Here is a 22,100-nt window from a genome sequence, read left to right on the forward strand (position 1 = left end):
ATAGCTTTGTGTTGTTATTGAAAAGAGTTGGATTTTGATAGCATGGCCTTCAGCAATGGCACAGTGGCTCATGGCAGACTTAGCTATTGTGACTTCCCTTTCGGTGAGATGGCAGTTCTGATGAGCTGATGGTGGTGTAGTAGTAAATGTCATGTAAATGTAGTAGGGAAAGTGCCATGAGACTTGTTGCCCTTGTGCACCAGTTGCTGAAGGTAAGCATTGCAGGTGCAGCAGGCAGTAAAGAAGGTAAATGGTATGTGGCCTTCATTGTGAGAGGTTGCGAGTACAGGAGCAGGGATGTGTTGTTGCATTGTACAGGGCCTTGGTGAGACCACACCTGGAATATTGTGTGCAGTTTTGGTCTCCTTATCTGAGGAAGGATGTTCTTGCTCTCGAGGGAGTGCAGTGAAGGTTTACCAGGCTGATTCCGGGGATGGCAGGACTAATGTATGATGAGAGATCGGATCAGTTAGGGCTATATTTATTGGAATCTAGAAGAATAATAGGGGATCGCATAGAAATCAGTAAAATTCTAGACAGGGTAAATGCAGGAAGGATGTTCCCAATGACCAGGAAGACCAGAACCAGGTCTAAGGAAATGGGGTCTAACTCAATCACCTCCTTGAATCCTACAACCTTCAGATTCCTATGCTCCTGTGCAGCCCAGATTTTAACAGCTCTGTTATTAGTGACTGTGCCAGAGAAGGTTTTCTAGTCTAATACCTGGAATGGACAGGTTTTCTGACAAGGAAAGGGTGGACAGGCTATGCTTATATCAGCTGGAAAAAAATGAGACTTGATTAAAACATATAATCTTGGGGGAGTCTCGACAGGGTAGATGAAGAGAGGATGTTTCATCTTATGGGAGAATCTAGAATGGGAAGTCTTGGTTTAAAAGTCAAGGGTTAGCCATTTCAAAAAGATGAGGCAAAACCTATTTTTTTGAGTTTAGAGAGATTTTGGAATTCTCTTTCTAAACAGGTGATTGCCTTTGGGGCAGAGGTAGATAATTCTTGTTAAGCAAATGGGGTGAAATGTTATCGGGGGGGAGAGGGAATGTGTGGAGTTGAGGTTACAGTCAGATCAACCATGACTTAACTGAATGGTGGAGCAGTCTCAAGGGGCTGAATGGCCTACTCCTGTATGTTCAGCTGCTCCAGCCCTAAGCTGTGGAATTTCTGTCTGAACCTCTCTCAACCTCTCACATCTCCTTTGTTACATTCTTCAAAATCCTACCTTTTTGGCCCAAGCTTTCGGTTATCTGCCCCAATAAATGCTTGTAATACTGTGAAATTTTGTTTGATAATGTTCTTATGAAATGTCTTAAGATGTTTCACTGCATTAAAGGAACTCTATAAGTAAAAGTTGTGGAAGGGATTTAATATGTCTTTGTGACTGAATTGCACAGAATGCTGACGTGTCTTCATTTATCTGTCAGAAAGCGGTGTACTGCAGTTCTTTCGCATTAGCCATCCTGAAGCTTCAGCAGCTCCTTGTGCAGGTGACCTTCAGCTATGATTATAACATGTCTTTTTTTAATGCAGTATCTGCTCAACGAGAAGGAGGTGGAAATGAAAACTGAGCTGTGGTTGAGAGAGAACGCAGATTACCTGAAAGAGCAAAAGGGTGAGTGCATGTGAGAAAGATGGGAAAGGACTGGAAAAGGCAAAGAAGTTGGAGAGCCAGGACTCTAGCAAATATATTTCTAAGGACGAGGGTAGAACAGAGCAGGGAGATCTGTAACATGCTCCTGTTTCACATCAAACCGTGCAATCTGGAATCAGTGGGATTAAATCAAGCTCAATCCCAAATTCAATTCCAGATGCTCTTTTTTGTGGAAATAAAAGCAGGAAGTGCTATAGGTTAGTGAATGCCAATAAACAGGAGAGGCTGGCAAACCCAGTGTGCGGGTACACGTCAGTGGAACCTTCATCCAGAATGTTCCCACATGCTGACAATTTGCTTATCTCCAGCATTTTCTGCTTCACTAAGTAGTTTCAGCAGGTGGTTTCCTTCTCCACCGTAAAGCCACATCACCTGCAGTGCTTTGTGATTTTTATTAATTTATTGGGCTAGATACCATCTGCACAGTTAAGAGTATGGAATAAGTAATGAGCTGTGTGTGGGTACTCAGGATCTGACAGCTGAACAGTGCTGTGTGCATCCTACAGGGAGCGGTTACACTTATTCACAATGTTGCAATTTAAATGAGCTTGGTCATTTAACCTATGCACAGGGGAAAAATAAACAGAAATCCCATTCCGCCAATTGTTAAATTATCCCAGAGTTTTTGTCCTGAATATTTAGTACACTTGGAGATCCGTTACCATTGCAACAGCACTTCAGAATAGTACTTAAATCTGTAAACCAGCTTATGTCATGAGGACAGGTAAGGCACCAGTGAGGTAATGGTTGTCATCATCACAAAATGATAGACACATCAGACTGAACACAAGATCAGCCAAGTACCTGTATTTCTGATTTGAGTGGCCATTTGTCATCTGTTTGGAATCAGTTTGCCTATAGTATGCATTACAGTGGCTCAGTGGTTAGCACTACTACCTTACAGCGCCAAGGACACGGGTTTGATTCCAGCCTCGGGTAACTGTTCGTGTGGTGCTTGCACATTCTCCCTGAGTTTGTGTGGGTTTCCATTGGGCGCTCCAGTTTTCTCCAACCGCCCAAAGATGTGCAGGTCAGGTGGATTGGCCATGGGAAATGCAGGGTTACAGGAATAGGGTAGTCGGGTGTGCATCTGGGTAGGATGCTCTTAGAAGTGTCCATGTGGATTTGATGGACCAAATAGCCAGCTTTCACACTGGACGGATTCTATCACAATCGAACGTGGACCCAGCACCCAAATGCACTTTGTTAACTAGGGGCCTATGCTGCAATGAGCCAGAGCTCATCCCTCCCAGCCCAGATTGACTGCATTTTTCTGCAGTATCCCTAATGCTGCGCTAGCCGTGGTGTCAGCCAACTCAGTCACAAATCAGAGATGGAACTCGGCACATTTGATCCAAAAGCAGAATGCTGGGCTGTTGGAATTTGGGAATTGAAAAGACAAAAAGATGGATATATTCAGCAGGTAGCATCTGTGCAGCAATAAACAGAATTAACGTTTCAGACTCTTTCATCAGATCTGTCATGGGTGAGCCAACTAACTAAATCATTCGGGAGTTCACTCCTATCGCCTGAAAATAATATTAATATTTTCTTTGCAGAAAAGGAAGAACGGATAGCCAAAGAGAAAGAGCTTGGGATTTATAAAGAGCAGAAGGTAATACATATTGAAGTGATTTTGCCAATTGAAATCCGGAAACGATAATTCTTTGGAATTGCAAACATTTGCATCTATATGTTCCACTCCTTCATCAGTAAATTTTGCTGATTCCATATTTCCATGTGCCCTATAGGCTCTTTCAGTGAATGTTATTTGTTGACAGACAATAATGTTGATATTATCAGCCCAACAGTCACTTAACAACTGCAAAAGCTTTTTTTTAAGTGTGTGCCTGTTCCTTTTCTCTCAGACTCCCTCTTTGTTGCTCTTGCTCTCAGTCTAGCGTTTTCTTTGCATCCAGTGCAGTCTCCCTGGCGCCTGTCATTCTTTCTGTCAGATTCTCTTTCTCTTTCTCTTTCTTTTAAGGCTACAGGTAAGAAAACACAAGGGGATGAAGACACCAGCGGGAACAGTCTATAAGCCCTCTAACAATAGCTGTATGGTGGGACAGAGAATAAATCAGGAAGTAGTGAGGGAATGTCAAAAAGGCACTGCATTCATCATGGTTGACTTTAATCTTCTTGCAGATTGGATAGTCAGATTGGCAGAGTTAAACATAGCGCTGAATTCATAGAATGTATTGGAACAATTTCTAGAACAATATGTTGTGGATCCAACCAGGGATCAGGCTGTTTTGGATCTGCTAAATTAGAGGCAGGTTTGAAAAATAATCTCAGCATAAAAGATCCCCTAGGAAACAGTGACCATAACATGGAGGTAGAATTTAACATTCAGTTTGTGGGCAGAATTACTGTGCAAAACTTTAAATAAACGTAATTACAAAATAATGAAGTCAGAATGGCTGGAATGGACTAGGAAAGGAGTTTAACTGAAAATATGACTGAGGAACAATGCCAGACATTGAAGCAAATAGCTTATGATTCACCGCGATGATATATCCCAAAGAGGAAGAAGGATTCTAGAAAGGAAATAAATCAACAATGATTAACTCAGGAAGTTAAGGATAGCATCAAATTGAAAGAAAAATAACATAGAATGTGGCAAAGATTAGTAGCAAACCATAGGATTAGGAATTTTTTCAATATTAACAAAACGTGACCAAAAAAAGGAAGAGAAAGTAAATTTTGAGTATTAACTAGCAAGTCATATCAAAACTGTCAGTAAGAGCTCCTTTAAATATATAAAGAGGAAAAAAGAGGTCAAAGTTAGTATTGTCCCTTAGAGAACAAGGCTGGGAAAATAATAATGGGGAACCATGAAATGACAGAAAAGCATTGAATAAATATTTTGCATCAGTCTTCACAATAGAATACACTAATAGCAATCTCAAAAATTAACAATCAAGGGGTAGAAATGGAGTAGAAGTACATACAATAACTATCACTAGCAAAAAAGTCCTCGGGAAACCAATGGGGCCAATAAATCCCTGGGCCTGATGGATTGCATCTCAGGATGTAGAATCATAGAATAATACAGCATGGAAACAGGCCCTTCGGCCCAAACCATGGTGCTCATTCAGCTAGTTCCAACTGCCCACATTTGGTCCATATCCCTCTAAACCCTTCCCATCCATGTACCTATCCAAATGTTTTTAAATGTTGCTATTGTACCTGCCTCAACCACTTTCTCTAGCAGCCCATTCCATATACACACCACTCTCTTCTAGAAGTTGCCCCTCAGGTTCTTCTTAAATCTTTCCCCTCTCACTTTAAACCTGTGCCATCTAGTTTTCAATTCCCATCTCTGGGAAAATGCATTCATCCTATCTATACCCCACATGATTTTATACACCTCAATAAGGTCACCCCTCATTATCCTACGTTGCAAGGAATAAAGTCCCATCCTAGAACAAAGAATAAAGAAAATTACAGCACAAGAACAGGCCCTTCGGTCCCCCAAGCCTGCACCGACATGCTGCCTGTCACAACTAAAACCCCATACATTTCCGGAGACCATATCCCTCTATTCCTATTCTGTTCACGTATCTGTCAGACGCCCTTTAAAAGTCACTATCGTATCTGCTTCCACTACCTCCCCCGGCAGCGAGTTCCAGGCACCCACCACCCTCTGTGTAAAAACTTGCCTCGTACATCACCTTTAAACCTTGCCCCTCGCACCTTAAACCTATGGCCCCTGGTAACTGACTCTTCCACCCTGGGGAAAAGCTTCTGACTGTCCACTCTGTCCATGCCCTTCATAATGTTGTGGACTTCTATCAGGTTGCCCCTCAACCTCTGTCATTCCAGTGAGAACAACCCAAGTTTCTCCAGCCTCTCCTCATAGCTAATGCCCTCCATACCAGGCAACATCCTGGTAAATATTTTCTGTACCCTCTCCAAAGCCACCACATCCTCCTGGTAGTGTGGCGACCAGAATTGAACACAATATTCCAAATGTGACCTAACTAAGGTTCTATAAAGCTGCAACATTACTTGTCAATTTTTAGCCAACCTCTCCCTATAACTCAGGCCTACTTGTCCTGGCAGCATCCTCGTAAATCTTCTTTGCACACTTTCCAGTTTAACTATGTCTTTCCTATGATACGGTGACCAAAACTGTACACAATACTCCAAATGCTGCCTCACCAACGATTTATACAACTGTAATATAACGTTCTGAGGAAGGGTGCCTGGACCTGAAACATTAACTCTGATTTTTTCTTCACAGATGCTGCCAGACCTACTGAGCTTTTCCAGCAACTTCTGTTTTGTTCCTGATTTACAGCATCTGCAGTTATTTCGGTTTTTATGTAACATAACGTCCCAACTCCTATACTCACTGCCTGGACCAAAGAAGGCCAGCAAGCACTACCCTGTCCACCTGTGACGCTGCTATCAACAAACTATGTACTTGTACTCCTAGGCCCCTCTGTTCCACAGCACTCCTCAGGACCTTACCATCTACTATATAAGCCATACCTTGGCTTGACTTTTATTTATATTTATATTTAAGGAAGTAGCTACAGAGATAGTGGGTGCACTGGAAATCTTAGCTTCTGGACAAGTGCTGAGGATTGCCAAACCACCCTTATTCAAACATGGAAGGGGACAAAAAAATACAGACCGCTATAAGCAGTTAGTTTAACATTTATCATTTAGAAAATGTTCAAGTCTTTGAAAAATGATGTAATAACAGCACATGTAGAAATACATAATATGATCAAGGCAGAGTCAGCATGGCTTCATGAAGGGGAAGTCACATCTAACACTTTTAGTATAACTCTTTAAGGAGGTACTAGGCAGAATAGATGAAGGAGAACCAATAGGTGTAATGTATTTAGACTTAAAAAAGGCATTTGATAAGGTACCTTATGTTATGTTTCTTACTAAGATAAGATTCCATGGTGTTGGGGTGGTATATTAGAATGGATAATTGACTGACTAATAGAAAGCAGAGTTGGGAAGAGGGGCACATTTTCAGAATGGCAGCCTGTAACTAGTGGAGTGCCACAGACATCAGTGTTGGGGTTACAGTTATTTACAATATATATATTAACGACTTGGATGAGGAAAGTGAATGTACTGTTGTTAGGTTTGGGGATAACCTAAAAATAGATGGGTGATGACAAAAAGAGTCTACAGAGGGCTAAAGTTAGGTGGAACGATTGGGCAAAAACTTGGCAGGCAAACTATAATATGGAAAAATGTAAGGTTATTGCATTTTGAGAAAAAATAGAGAGGCTGAATATTGAGTGGAGAAAGATTGCAAGAAGGGATTTGGGAGTTAGAATTGTAGAATCGCTGCAGTGTAGAAAGAGGCCATTCAGTCAATCGAGTCTGCATTGGGCCCCTGAAGAGCATCCCACCCAGATCCAACCCCCATCCCATTTCCATAACCCCACATGGGATTTTTACCATGGCTAACCCACTTAACCTGCACATCCCTGGACACTATGGATATTTTTTTAAGCATGATCAATCCACCTGACCTGCACATCTTAGGGCTGTGGGAGGAAACCGGAAAACCTGGAGAAACCACCTCTGACACGAAGAGAACATGCAAACTCCCCATTGACAGTCACACAAGGCTGGAATTGAACCCAGATCCCCGGTGCTGTGAGGCAGAAAAGTAGGGAGGACTTGCTAAAACTGTACAAGGCACTAGCAAGACCACAGCTGGAGTACTGTGAACAGTTCTGGTCCCGTAAGGGAAGATATACTGACATTGTCCAAAGAAGATTCATTAGGTAGATTCCAGGTGTAGAGTGGTTTTTCTTTTTGAGGAAAGGTTGTGTAGTTTATACTGTACTCATTGGATTTTAGAACAATAAGGGGTGCCCTTATTAAAAAAGGTCAGAAATCACACAACAGCAGATTATAGTTTGTGTTTTCAAATAAACCTGTTGGAATATAATCTGGCATTGTGTGATTTCTGACTTTGTCCACTCCATTCCAACACCAGCACCTCTACATCGTGGATACCTTATTGAAACATACAGATTCTTAGGAAATTTGATTGTAGATGTGGAGAGGTTGTTTCCCCTTGTTGGAGAGGCTAGGAGAAGAGGGCATCATCTCAGAATAAGGGTTATCACATTTCAGACCAAGATGAGGAGGAATTTCTTCACTCAGAAGGGAGTGAATCTGTGGTATTCTTCGCTGCAGAGGGCTGTAGAGGCTGGGTCATTAAGGATATTTGGGGATGAGATGGACGGACTTTTAATCAGTTAGTAAATCTAGGAGTATGGGAATAATGCAGGAAAGGGGAGGTGACAATTACCAGATCAGCCATAATCTCATTGAACGGCAGAGCACTCTCGACAGATGCATAAATCTGAAACAAAAATCCCCAGGGTCATTGGACCCAAAATGTTACCTGTGCCTTCTCTCCACAGATGCTGCCAGACGTGCTGAGTTTCTCCGGCAATTCCTGTTTTTGTTCTCTTTATTCTCACCCTGTTTTGAAATTGCTCTTGCCTAGTCTTCCTTAGATCCTCTGGGATCCTGAAAACTTCTCTCACTATCTCATCTCCTCCATCCCCACAGCCCTCCGAAATGTCTGTGCTCCTGTGATTCTGGCCTTTTCATCATCCTTGGTATTAATTGTTGACTATAATTTCAGTTCTTTAGTTTTTCTTTCTAAATCTTTCTATCTTACTACACCCGACTTAGAAATGCTGTTTAACACTCATCTAGTTGATTGAGTCTCTTCAAATCTGATCTAAGGTATGTTTAGGTGACTCAGTAGCACGTTTTGTTTTATTTCCCTCTTGGAATGTTTTATTGCGTTTCAGACACAATATATATGCAGAGCGTGCTGCTGTTGGTTGCCTGCATGACAAACCCTTACCTTTGACTCACTTGGACCAGGGACTTAACGTCAACAAATCTCCGCTTTTTTCCAAAGCCGAGAAAATCGTCTAAGAAACGTGAGCCAATCCGAGCCAGCACAGCAGGGGAAGCCATAGAGAAGATGCTGGAACAGAAGAAGATCTCGAGCAAGATAAATTACGACGTGCTGAGGGATCTGAACAGCAAGGGGAGCAGCACACCAACCCAGGAGGAAAGTGAGAGCAGTAACCGTGGCGGCAGTAATAGCCGCAGTAAGAAGGGGCCAGCCCACCGAAAGTCAGCTGCAAACTCCCGAAGCCTCGCTACACCCGTCAACAACCTAGGCAAGAGGTACAGTTACTGTCTCATGCAGAGTAGTGTGGATACTTGGCTTCATCCAGTGTTAAATGTTTCATTACAGTAAACACTAATGTATTTCGGCTTACATTAGGTAGATGGGAACTGGGCTTTTTGATGCCTTGGTCAATAGACATACTGCATTTTCCTGATGTTTATGTTTATGGGGAAGAGAGGGATGGAATGTGACACATTGGATAGCTCTTTCAGAGAGATGATACATACAGAATGGGCTGTGTAGTCTTCTGTGCCGAATGATTCTATAATAACGTTACATTACACCTAACCATGCACACAAGGAAGGAGTCTGCTTCATTATGCAGAGATAACACAGTGTAGAGCTGGAGGAACACAGCAGGCCAGGCAGCATCAGAGGAGCAGGAAAGTTGACATGTTGGGTCAGGACCCTTCTGACTCCAGCATAGGCAGTCCTTACTATCTCTGCTTCAATATGCAGTTTTGAGCAGTTAGTTCATATAAGCTAACAAGGTGATGTCGGCATTTGGGAGTCCTGGTGCTGAGGTAGAATAAACAAAATCAGGTCAGTGTCACCACTTATCATTGCGTATGTTCTGGTGGAAAACAAAATCTGATTCCAGGAGAATAGTTGATAACTAACTGAAATGTTTGGAAGTTAGTGGCACTGAAGGCGAGGAAGGGAATGGGGTTCAGATCAAATCTGTGATGCAACAGCAGTAGGGACCAAGTAAGAGTGATTTCAACATGAGGTTGGCATGATTGTCTCTCCTATAGGAGATGGTGAAGTTCCCGCTAAGGAGAAAAATAGTCCAACAATCTGGTGGAAAGAAGAACCTGATACTGACTCTAAAGTTAAACTCACCCCAGGTCTGGAATAGGCAGAGTGGTAGCCGGATGTTATGAGCTGGATGAAGGCAGACGCGTCAGCCAGTAGTCCTTCTGATTAATCCTTCCTCCAAGAGGACCCCCGAGGTCAGTGCGTGGCAACACCTTCTGAAAACTGAAAGTCAGTGCTGAGAATGGCATTGACACGCTGATCAGCTTAGAGAGAGCGTTTGTGTCAACCATCATGTGAGATTAGAGCTCCTTCTCCCATCCACAAACTAATGGGTTCCCAGTGTTAGAATCAGGCAACTTGTTTCAGTTAGCCCAGAAATGTGAAACAATTAAAGCCAAGCCTAACTCCTAACTCATTACATAAATGACACACTCACACTGACATCCTCACCCCCACCCCGACCCATCTGACCACCCTCCAAGAATGACTACATCCTACCCCTGCCACCTCACTCACCTCCCCACCCTGTCACTCTACCTATTTGCTAGCAATCATCTGCTCCCCTGTTGACTTTCTTTTTCCCCTTTATTCATTCATGGGATGAGGGCGTCGCTGGCCAGGCAGCATTTATTGCCCATCCCTAATTGCCCAGAGGGCAGTTAAGAGTCAATCACATTGTTGTGGGTCTGGGGTCACATATAGGCCAGTTTCCTTTCCTAAGGGACATTAGTAAACCAGATGAGTTTTCCCGACAATCGGCAATGGATTCATGGTCATCATTAGATTCTTAATTCCAGATATTTATTGAATTTAAATTCCACCATCTGCCATGGCGGGATTCAAACCCAGGCCCCCGGGATATTACCTGGGTCTCTGGATTAACAGTCCTGTGATAATACCACTAGGCCATTGCCTCCCCACTAGACTGACATCTAAACTGCAAGTACCAGCTCATGCCATTAAATGGGCATGTTCAATCTTTGGCTATAACTCTCTAGGGATACTTAGGGCACCAGCACACACCATATTTATAATTAAGCTAGGCTCAGAAGGCCCCAGATTGCAGAGCAATGTGGGAGTGTTCAAAGGGAGAAGCAACACGACAGCTATTGTATTCCTTAGAGTACTTAGGACGCTGATACACAGTTTGAATTTTTTCTGGTTGTTTTTAATTAACTCTTTGTATGTAACTGACTGGTTCCTCATTTGTTTTTTTTCCAAGGTGACATAGCAAGCTGGCAATCTGTCTGAGTTGGTAGATTTGAAACTTTGCATAGATTGTTTAAAAATTGTAATCCTTGAACAAAACTGAGCTTCAGTGGAAGAGAAATTGTAGCTGCAGGGGTGGTTGAATATTTTAAAGGCGGAGATAGTAGTTGTTAGACAACAGAATCCAATGTTATCATGGATTGATGGGAATATGGAAATTGGAACATAAACAGATCAGCCAAAATCTTATTGAATAGTAGAGCAGGTTCGAAAGGCTGACTGGCCTACTTCTGCATCTATTCCCTGTGGTTGTATGAAGTATCCTCCTGTGGCCATCAGAATACAGAACCTTGTTCAATCCCCTGCCCTGATTAAGTGACAAAGAGATTCATGTTCATGTCTTGACTGTAAAGGCTCCCTGCAATGGTGTTTTATAGAATTATACAGCCTGGAAACAGACCCTTTGGCACAGCACTAACCAGATATCCAAATCTGATCTAGCCCTATTTGCCGTCTTTTGGCCCATATCCCTCTCAACCCTTTCTATACCTATCCAGAAGCCTTTTAAATGTTGTAATTGTACCAGACTCTACCACTTCCTCTGGCAGCTCATACCATACACGTACCACCCTCTGTGTGAAAAAGTTGCCCCTTAGGTCCCTTTTAAATGTTTCCCCTCTGACAAATTTCTCCTTCCATTTAAATCACTGACCTCTTATTTTTAAATAGTATCTCCTAGTTCTGGAAAGTAATTAGGTCACATGGAGTGGAAAACTATATTTTATCCATTTAAATCATCATAATTTCAACTTTCTACTCATGATTCAAAGTTTAATTTCTTTCTTCGAAGCTGAACAACTGGGATTGATCGCAGTGTCAGTTACTGAACTCATTTTTATCCTTTCAAAGTGATGAAACACCTTTGCCTTACTCTGTCTTCAATGACTGCTATAATCTAATGACAAAGTTAAAGCCATCTAATACCAGTCCCTGATTTACCCTCTTAATTATTCTGAAATACTACGTATAGTTTGGGTCCTCTGTCTTAAACAGGGACGCACATGCATTGAAGACAATTCAGGTAAGGTTCATTAGGCTAATTCCTGGAGTGAAGGGCTGGCCTTGCACAGAAAGATTGAGCAGGTTGACCCTAAACTCATTGGAGTTTAGAAACAAAAAGCACCATTTGCATCTGTTTAGGTACTGGAGCAGTCTCTTACCCAGCCAGCTCGAGAAGCTCAGTGTTATCCAGGACAAAGCAGCCTTCTTGATTAGCAGCCCTGTCACCACGTTCGACATTCACTCCCTTCATCACCAACACGCAGTAGCAAAAGTGCGAACTATGTACAAGATGCACTGCAGCAACTCACCAACAGCACCTTCCAAGCCTGGAACCCCTGCCTCAAAGGATAAGAGAGCTGGTGCTGGGTCAGTAAATATATTGAAGGCACAGTTAGATCAATTTTAGATCGACAAGGAAATTGAAGGTTGCGAGGAATGTGCAGGAAGTGAATACAAAGCCCTAATCTGATAAGCCACCATTTTATTGATTGGCAGAGCATGCTTAAAGGGCTGAATGGCCTACTCCTCTTTCTTATTCTCTAAAGGTTCAGCATTTGATTTACTTTTGAGATAATTAAGCATCATTGCAGATCATCCTGAAATCGATGTCAGCTGCTTAATCTGCTCATCCTTGACTTTGGGAACGACCTCACCTTCAATTGGTACATGTCTGTGTGCTCCAGGAATAGCTTTGTACTAATAATCATGCTCTAAAAAGCCATCAGCAAAAAGCACAGATGAGGTGTGTAGTCAGCTAATCTTCATCGGAGACAAATTAGGTCAACGAGTCCTTGCAAGCAGTGCTAAAAATAAGAGTGTCAAAGGTTACTGTCCAGCTCTGATAGCTGTCAGTGTTAATATTAGCACGGAATCTGATTCTTTCCTCTCCTCATCCAGCCCCAAACCTGTCTCAGTTCAGGGCTGTGTTTCTCTCTCAGCTGCTTACTCCGATCAGAATTAAATGACAGATGACTGCATGCCAGCCATTAGTTCATTGGTTTACATGAATATTTAATATATCCTGGTGGGATGTTGCAAGTACTCTGCTTTCCGAAGGACTGTTTGGCTGCAGCTCGGCCTGACCATGGAGTTTCATTTTTATTGTTGTCTTTCCTCCTCGTCCTGCCCTGAAAGACATAGATAATTCTGTAGGTTCTGACATGTATCCTTGTGCAAGTTTGTTCGATGCATACGGCAGGCTTTTGAACTGTATAGGCCATCACAGCAGAGATGGAACCAGTCCTCACCTGTCGTGTGCCCATTTATTTTCAGCAAACGGGTTGGGATTATGAGTGGGACCTTTGATTAAGCACCTCCCTGCCTTGGGAACATGCTTCTCTTGTTTCACTCCTACATAGACTCCATACCTGATCCCATCCCATGTCCCTACCTCTTCGTGCAGCTCTGTCAGAAAAAGCTAATCTGACAAAGCCTTCACTCTAAAAATACTTATTTTCCTATATTCGTTCTGGTTGACCAGAAACATCTTGTAAAGTTGAACGTTAATACATATTGTCACACTATCTTGGTCATCTCTGCTGTACTATATTGTATTAGTGAAGTGTCTGACCCATTGGTTTACAGAGCACATGCTGAGCTGCAACTATGCAGGTTCTCGACATTGTCATTTGTCTGGCTAAATCAGCTACTACAGGCAGAGAAAGAATTGATGCATTACGGGTAGCGTAAAAGCTTTTCAGTCGGAAGAAAGAGACTTTAGTTAGGGTTCCCAATCTATGCCTGTATCCAGTTTATTTATATGAGTGTGTGTCCATGTGTACATATTCTGTGCAATCCTGTGAAGCAGTTTTTGTGTTTATACCCATGTGATGTTGGTCATGTGTGGTGATTCCATACATGTTTGTCTGGCTGAATGTGTATGTGCAGTGATACTGTCCACATATTGTGCATAATACCTAATGGTTACTAAGCCTTCTACAACCTAACCAATTCTGTTCATGTGTCATCAGTGTTCTGTATCAGGATTATGAGGCCAATCACACAACTTCAGAATCGCAGAATGGTTACAGCACAGAAGGAGAGAGTGTTCGGCCCATTGAGTCTGTGCCAGCCTTCCAAGGAACAATTTACTTGCTACTACAACACGGTTTTCTCTCCGTACCCCTGCACATTTTTCTTTCTCTGATAATCCAATTCCTTCCTGAATAACGTGATGGAGCTTGGCTCTAAACTCTCAGGCAGTGCTCTACAGCTTCTGACTGTTCACTGTGTGAAAATGTTCTTCCGTGTTACCATCGCTTGTTTTGCCAATTAGCTCAAATGTGTCCTCTGCTTCTCAATCCTTCCACCAATGGGAACAAATTTCTCCCCAGCTATCCTGTCTAGATCCCTCATGATTTTGCACATCTTTATCTTCCCTCAAGGCTTCATGTTTCCAAGGAAAACTTCTCCAATCTAGTGACAGAACTGAAGTTCCTCATTCCTGGAACCATTCTCATGAATCTTTTCTGTGCTCTCCCCAGCGCCTTCACATGATTCCTAAAGTGTGGCAGGCAGAACTGAATACAATGCTCCGTCTGAATATTCTATATAAGTTCAAGAAATGAAACTTTAAAAAAACAACAGTGAATTGAATTGAACATTGAATCCCAGCAAAGGTTGACTGTAACACTACATCTATGCAACATCATATGTCTGCAATGAAAACCGAAAGAACTGCAGATACTGTGAATCAGAGACAAAATTAGAAATTGCTGGCCAAGCTCAGCAGGTCTGTGGCAGCATCTGTGGAGAGAAATCAAAGTTAATGTTTCAGGGCGAGTGGATTCTGAGAAAGGGGCACTGAACCCAAAACATTGACTCTGATTTCTCTCAATAGATGCTGCCAGACCTGCTGAGCCTTTCCAGCAATTTCCATACATGTCTGAAATGGTTGTGTTGAATTGGTTCTAGAATATATCCGTTTTAACCTGACTGAATACAAATAGAATATCTCGAGTTTGTCCATGAGGAAGGAAGATTATAGAAAAACTCCTTACAGACTACAGATGGCGAGATGTAACTGGACTGCTTTTGTTTCCTGTTTCTATCTGAGAATAAATGCTGCGTATAATACCCTATGATTAGTCCTCTATAAATAAATTGGTTGCCATAGGTACTAGAGAAGCAGGTAAATCTCTTGGATATTCAGAACTAGGTTAACTAGTCTTAAAGGATATCTCTGGCCTAATTTGCTTCTGGTTATGCAATGATCCCAGTGCACACCTTCAGGCAGAGTTGCATTATTCTGCCAATCCTCTCCTAAGGCTGACCATGTTTTGCTCGGATACAGGTCCAAAGATGTGACCTTCATTGTGCAGTTCTGAGGGAGAGCTGCATTGCAGGAAGAACTATCCTTCAAATGAGTTAAATTGAGGCCCGTCTTCCCATAAAATATTCCATGCAATTATTGTGAAAAAGATTAGTCAGTGTGACTTAGCTAATATTTATCCCTTAATTAAGATGGCACAAACAGATTTCTGATAACAGACCTGTTCCTGTTTGTGGAGTTTATTGTGTGCAAATACGCATTCACTGTGGTGACACTTTCAAAACAGCTGCAAAGTGATTTGGAACATCCTGAAATAATGAAAAGAAAATATCTGAGTCACCCAGTGCAGACCTGACTGATCAGTGGAAAGAACGGTTTGGGATGTAATTCAAGGGTTTCAGGAACAGGGGTAGGCAGCGGATTAAGTTTAGGAACTGTGGAGAATAATGTGCAAGATAGTCTGGTTGAGCCAAGTAGCTGTTCTTTATACATCAACTTTCTTTGCATTCCATGTCTGTTTTTGTAGAGCAAGTAGTTTCATTACTTAATTTCACTATATCATTGACCTCTTTCTGAAAAGTTATATTTAGAGTTGAATTATTATTTGGGAAATTGTTAAGTTTTTACAAAATGCATAAGCATGAAGAAAAAGATCTAACTGTCAACACTTCCACAGCGAGTGGAATTAGATTTTTAAAGCTCTAAAATCTGAACCAGATTTGAAGGTCAGCTCTTGTAAAAGAATGGTGCGGTACCAGTTCATGCAGATCAGCTTTCTTTTTATTCATTCCTGGGATATTGGCATCCCTGGGAAGGTCAGCTTTTATTGCCCATACTTAATTGCCCTTGAGAAGGTGGATTCCTTTGTACGTCAGAGGGCAATTATGAGCCAATGCTTTCTGTGGACCAGGTATCACGTATAGACTAGATCCCATTAGGAGAGCAGGTTTCTTCTCGAAACGGCATTAATGAACCTGTGCAGCACTATAATCCCCAGTCTGGGCTGAGTTAGCTAAGAAACAGGAACAATCAATCACTTAGCATTTTGCTGTCAGTTGCTTTTTCATGTATTCTCTGCTCATCATCCCGTCCACTGGAACTCCCTCATTCAACATCTGCACCTCGTACCTTGCTTTGAAGCCTCTCAAAGAATGACCGTCCTGTTACTACCTTCTGATCTCAGTCTATTTCTCCCCCAATCCCCCACTCTCTTTGTCTTCCATTTGGTCCTTGTTTATCACCATGTAAATTAATTTGAAGCATCTCCTAATACCTGAAACTCTCTATATAAATGTACATTTGTACAGAATGCATACATGTCGGACGAGAATATGAGCAGCCTCGACAGTGGTGCTGCTGCAGTCAAATAGCCCGGCATGAATCATGTCCTTTTGAGTCAGGTGTCTGTGGACAGATGACCTGCAGGGATCTTTACCCAAGAGAATCTGTTCCTTCAGAATAAAATTGGAACATTAATAAGTATAATTTTTCACTTGAAATGCATTTCATCTAAACTGTAATTCTGTAGCTTTCACTTTGAATTGAAAAGAAACTGATTCTTTGCAAAAGAAGTCATTAATATACTGGGATCGTACGCAGCTAGTTTTTCATACCTTTCCTTCACCAACATCTAAGACTTATTTGAATGTACTTGTCTTTTATTGAGATGCTAATTTGTTCAAACCTTATCTCTGTCTATGCTAATTATCTCTCTGAAGTTGGCTTCTAATATACAGAGGTATGTAGAATATTGAAGTATCTTGGCATAGCAAATGAATTGGGTCATTTTGTCCAGGCACATACTTTTTAGTACATCTCAAAGTTATTATTGTAAATTATGGCATTTCTGTAGGACAATAGGACAGAGATTTTAAAGTTGCTAGGCATCTTAAAATGTTAGCACAAGTAGTTACTTTTCAGCTTTCTCATGCCATATTGCCATATAAAATATACTCTACCCGGTGAGAAATGCGCGTTCTGTTAAAGACTCGCTTGATTTTATGAACTCGTTAAAGTTTCATTATGAAAACTGTCTTGCCCAGCTCAGTGGGCAGTACTCTTGGCTCTGAGTTAAAAGGTTGCGAGTTTGAGTCTCAGTCCCAGTGATGGGTGTGTGATCCAGGCTGAGTTTCCCGGTGCAGTGCTGAATGAGTGCTGCTCTGTCTGAGATACCATCTTTCCGAAGAGACATACCACACCTGAGGACTTCTCATTCTCTTGGGCAGACAAAAATATCTCCCTCCTCCACTACAAACAGGAAAAGGTATTTTCCCCCCCCACCATGTCCTATCTAATATTTATCATTCAATCAACATCATTTTAAAAGAAAATGTTTCATCTTATTCATCTTAATTTATAGGAACTTGCAGGGTACAAATTAACTGCTGTGTTTTCTGCATGACAACAGTGGCTGCATTTCAGAAAATAATCTGTTGGCTGTGAGTCACTTTGGGGATGCTCCTGGGGGGTGAGCGTTACTATATAACTGTGAGTTTCTTATTATTAATCCTGTGTTCAAGTTCTCCATGCACAATAATCTAGCCTGACAGTTCAGTGCATGATTGTGGGAGAGCTACACTGCCAGACGTATGTTAAACTGAGTCCCTGTCTGTTTGTTCAGGATCCCACAGACCGGGTGAACAATAGTGGGGCATTTCTCCTGGTGTCTTGGCTGACAATTGTCCCTTACCCAGCAGCACTGGTAACTAGTTACTGTTCTGATGCAAGACCATGAAAAGACTTGAAATTTTAACTCTGTTTTTCTCTCCACATAATGTGCTGCCTGGCCTGAGGAGTGCATCCTGTATTTTCTGTTTATCTTTCAGATCTACAGTGTCTGCAATATTTTAATTTTGTAGCAACTGACCAGTTTTCTGAATTTCTGTTTGTAGAATTTTGTGTGTGCATGTTAGATATAAATTAACCCCTTCCGAAGAGTGATTCGTAGGCTGTAAAGTGCTATGAGATAAATTCCGAGATAAATCATTGAATGTAACTTTGTGATGTGGATGAGAGACGTGATAAAACACAAATCAATGCTAATACTCTTAGGCGCACTGTGTGCAATGGAATTGAGTTATGCCGTTTGAAGGCCTCAGGTTTGCTCCCTGCACTAATTATTGTGACAGGCGAGTCACTAACATTGGCTTCGTTGTCCCTGGGTGAGTAATCAGCTGGATTATTCACGGAGGGGCAGGAAAGCCAACTCTAGTATCTCTTGTGACTGTGAGTGCTATCCACAGCACCACGCTGTTGTTGACAGTGCATCCCAAATCCATGGCCCCTGCAAACCTAGACAGACAAGGACAACAAATGCATTGCCACCAGCTGCGCACCCCTCTGCACTCATACAGCACCAACTCTAGATCGGCTGTTTGTCTATCATTACTGGATCACTCTCCCTTTCACTTTCACTACAGTGGCTCAAGAAGAAGGCCTTCAATCACATGCTCAAGGTCAAGCTGGAGACGTGGCAATAAATATTGACCCTGCCAGCATTCGGGAAGGATTATATCAAAAAATCTCTACCTGTCGTTGATCAGTGTCTGATAGCCCTACACTGTCGAGTAAGGACGGGATAGGTATCATTACAAAAAAATACCAGTGTTTATCTAGAGACGGTAAGAACTGCTGATACTGGAGTCTGAGATAACACGGTGTAGGCCTGGAGGAGCACAGCAGGCCAGGCAGCATCAGAGGAGCAGGAAAGTTGATGTTTCAGGTTGGGACTCTTCTTCATAAGGGTCCCGACCCGAAACGTCAGCTTTCCTGCTCCTCTGATGCTGCCTGGCCTGCTGTGTTCCTCCAGCTCCACCCAGTGTTTATCTAGTTTGTCTTCTGTCATGTGCTAAAAGACAGAAAAATCTTGATTCTTTAGTCTCATTGCTGAGCCCAAAGGGAGTCGTAACAAACCAGTTACTTCGAAATGCAGCAAGCAGTTTTATCACAGCAAGCTCCATGAGCAGAAGGTGTTGATTGAGGGATAAATATTGGGCAGAGCACTAGGAGGAACTTCAGAAAGCATCGTGGGATCTTTGTAACCCAGCTGAGGGGTCAAAAGCAGTTCTCAATTTATTGTCTCATCTGCAAGACAGTATCTCAGCATTTCAGTGGAAGAGTTGGCCTAGATCTTATCGTTTCATAATAATAGACTATTCCAAGTGATCAATCTCTATCAATGAGACTACAACAGATGCAGCTATGAGGTGATGAAAGCCTCCGGTTGGCAGACTTTGAGAATCGTAGGCCCAAAGTCGCCTGTTCCTCATCACTCAGCATGCCCCCAGTTACTTGGGGACTTTGTCTCAAAATGTTGTTTCTTCAATGAAGTCTGTCCAATGTAGTTCTTGTGCAAAGGTGATTGTGTTGAATGGACGTAGAGAAATGGAGAATGACATTGACGACTCAAGAGAGTCAGCACAGGCATGATAGATGGAATGGCCTCTTTCTGCTCTGTTGCAGTTCTGTAATTCTGTGACAGCATTCGTGCTGCTAGTCAAACTTGAGATCTTTTCATCTGTGTGGCTTATCTCTACACTGTACTTCTAGACCTTCAGTCAGTGCAGTCAGTAGTGTGTAGGTGGAATATTTGCTGTCAAGTGCGGATGAAACTGTAGGTGGAATTCAGAGTAGAGAAGCTGAGGGTTTTGATGTAGCAGTAAATTTCTTCGAACAATGTGCTTTCATTTTCCTTTCCCGCTGACGATGATTAGCCCCAGCAGTTCAACACCTCATATTATAACTCAGCTCACCGTGTCTCGACAGATAAATGTACTGTTTCGTGACTTGTTCCTCTGCCCTGGTTCTCCTGAAGCAATCTCTGTCTAGAGCTTGGGGCTGAAGCAGAGGCTGGGGTCTGTGTCTGTGCAACGGTAGAGACCACACTGTCTCTGAAAGATGTCAAGGTTCCAGAAACCACAAATAGTTTCATGCTCCCTTCATGCTTGAAAATAGTTATTTGTAGGGATATAATTTTTTTTAAAGTGAAATAGATGGTGACTTGTACTACTCGGAGCTGGCCAATTCAAATGGCCTCTCTGCTTTCTGATTTTGTGGTTTGACAAGCCTCTAACTGTGAAGCAGTGCGGTACCACTAACAGCTAGGTAGCCTCTGAACCTATTCAGACCTTGTGTTTAACCTGAAGATATTGACTCCTGCTTGAGTTCAATTCTATCTGAGCCTTTGTTACTCAAATGTCCATTATTTCTGTTTCAGTTAACTATTTGCCAAATAAAAGCAAAATACCATGGATGCTGGAAATCTGAAATAAAAATAAAGTGCTGGGAAAACTCAGCAGGTCTGGCACCAACTATGGAGAGAGAAACAAGAGTTAACATTTTCAATTCCAATGTGACTGTTCTGAATCTGTAGTAAATGTTTTCAGATCACAAAACTTTGAATCCGAGTTGCAGAGTTGGATTCTGAGCTGCAGGGACGTTGAACCACATCAGGGAAGTAAACTAAATACTTCAAGAGATGGTCGTACCCCTCAGATGAGGTAACTCAAGTTTGGTCTGTGATCAGGAACAGGAAATTGTGACTGCAGGTGTGGCAGGTTTGGGGACCCAGAGGTTGCATTTGTAGAGCCTCTGTCCCTGAAATTGTCAACAAGTGACAAGGTGCTTGCAAGCTGTGTGGATAAGTGTGGGGACTGCAGGGAGGATAAGTGAACTGACTACAGCACCATTCATATCAGGGGAGGATATAGGAATGTTATAGTGGTAGGAGACAATATAATTTGCAGGATCGTTACTGTTCTGTTTAGCCAAATACGCAAGTCCTGAAGTCTCTGTTGCCTGCCCGCTGCCAGGGTTATTTTTTCATTCACCCATGGAATGTGGGTTTCATTGACTGGATCAGTAGTTATTGTCAGCCACTACATGAGCTTGAGAAAGTGCTGGTGAGTGAAATAACTCGACAGAGGCCAGTATCCCATTAGCAAATCACCCTGTATTTACACATGACACTGACCCAGGTAGCACAGAGCCGGCTCCTAGAATGAACAGAATCCCTGACACTCCTGTTTATATCAGTCAGCCAGGGCTCCCTGATTGGACCAGATTAACAGTCCCAGTCAGGGAACTCATATTCTATGAGGTCCACCTGGCTGACCTTGTTCCAATGACTACAATGAACTGATTTCTGTAGTCCATGTGCTGTAGGTTGATCTGCCATGTCCTTTGGTAGGGATTTCCAGGATCTTCTCACAGCGATAGTGAAGGAATGGCAATATATTTCCAAGTCAGGATGGTGAGTAGCTTGGAGGGGAACCTGCAGGGAGTGATGTGCCCATTGTATCTGCTGCCCTTGTCCTTCTAGATGGAAGTGGTCATGAGTTTTGGTGAGGGCAGGAAAGCCCAGAGTGGGGGTCCAGCAGTGGAAAGGAAAGTTGGACTCTGTTGTGTCATCTTTTTTTCTCTTATCTTTATTCTAAGTTAATGTGAATGGCACCATGTATGTATGGTGAAGGTACACACTTTTCACTGTATTTTTGCATTGTGGATGTGCTATTCAAGTGGGCTGCTTAGTCCTGGATGGTGTAAAACTTCTTGTGTCTTGTTCGGACTGCACCCATCCAGGCAAGTGGGGAGTATTCCATCACACTCCTGACTTGTGCCTTGTAGATGGTGGACAGGGTCTGGGGAGTCAAGACGTGAGTTATTCATATTTCTAGCAGTATTCCAGGTTTCTGACCTGTTCTTGCAGTCTCTGTATTAATATAGGGCTTGGAGTCAGAGGGGAGGCATCCAGTTTTCATTATCCATGTTGGTGTGAACAACAGTGCTCTAGATAGGAGGTTCTGCTGAAAGAAAGGCACTGAATCTCCACAGGCTTTTAGGGTAGAGAATTCTAAACATTCATCACACCCTGAGTAAAATAATTTCACAGTCTTAAATTACGCCTGTCTTAATTTTAAATTCTGTCCCCTA

At 42.4% G+C, this 22,100-nt stretch overlaps 1 protein-coding gene across 1 annotated transcript in view; it reads left to right on the forward strand.

The window, feature by feature from the left end:
- The window catches only part of LOC109917284 (transcription factor IIIB 90 kDa subunit-like), a 311,075-nt gene that overhangs the window by 248,355 nt on the left and 40,620 nt on the right, over positions 1–22,100 (forward strand). Inside the window, exons 12-14 of the mRNA XM_048600010.1 lie at positions 1,545–1,626; positions 3,225–3,280; positions 8,591–8,865. Of these exons, the coding sequence (XP_048455967.1) occupies positions 1,545–1,626; positions 3,225–3,280; positions 8,591–8,865 (413 nt within the window). The remainder of the gene's footprint in view (positions 1–1,544; positions 1,627–3,224; positions 3,281–8,590; positions 8,866–22,100) is intronic.

Source organism: Rhincodon typus, chromosome 8, assembly GCF_021869965.1.
Source record: "Rhincodon typus isolate 14 chromosome 8, sRhiTyp1.1, whole genome shotgun sequence".
Taxonomy (NCBI): Eukaryota; Metazoa; Chordata; class Chondrichthyes; order Orectolobiformes; family Rhincodontidae; genus Rhincodon; species Rhincodon typus.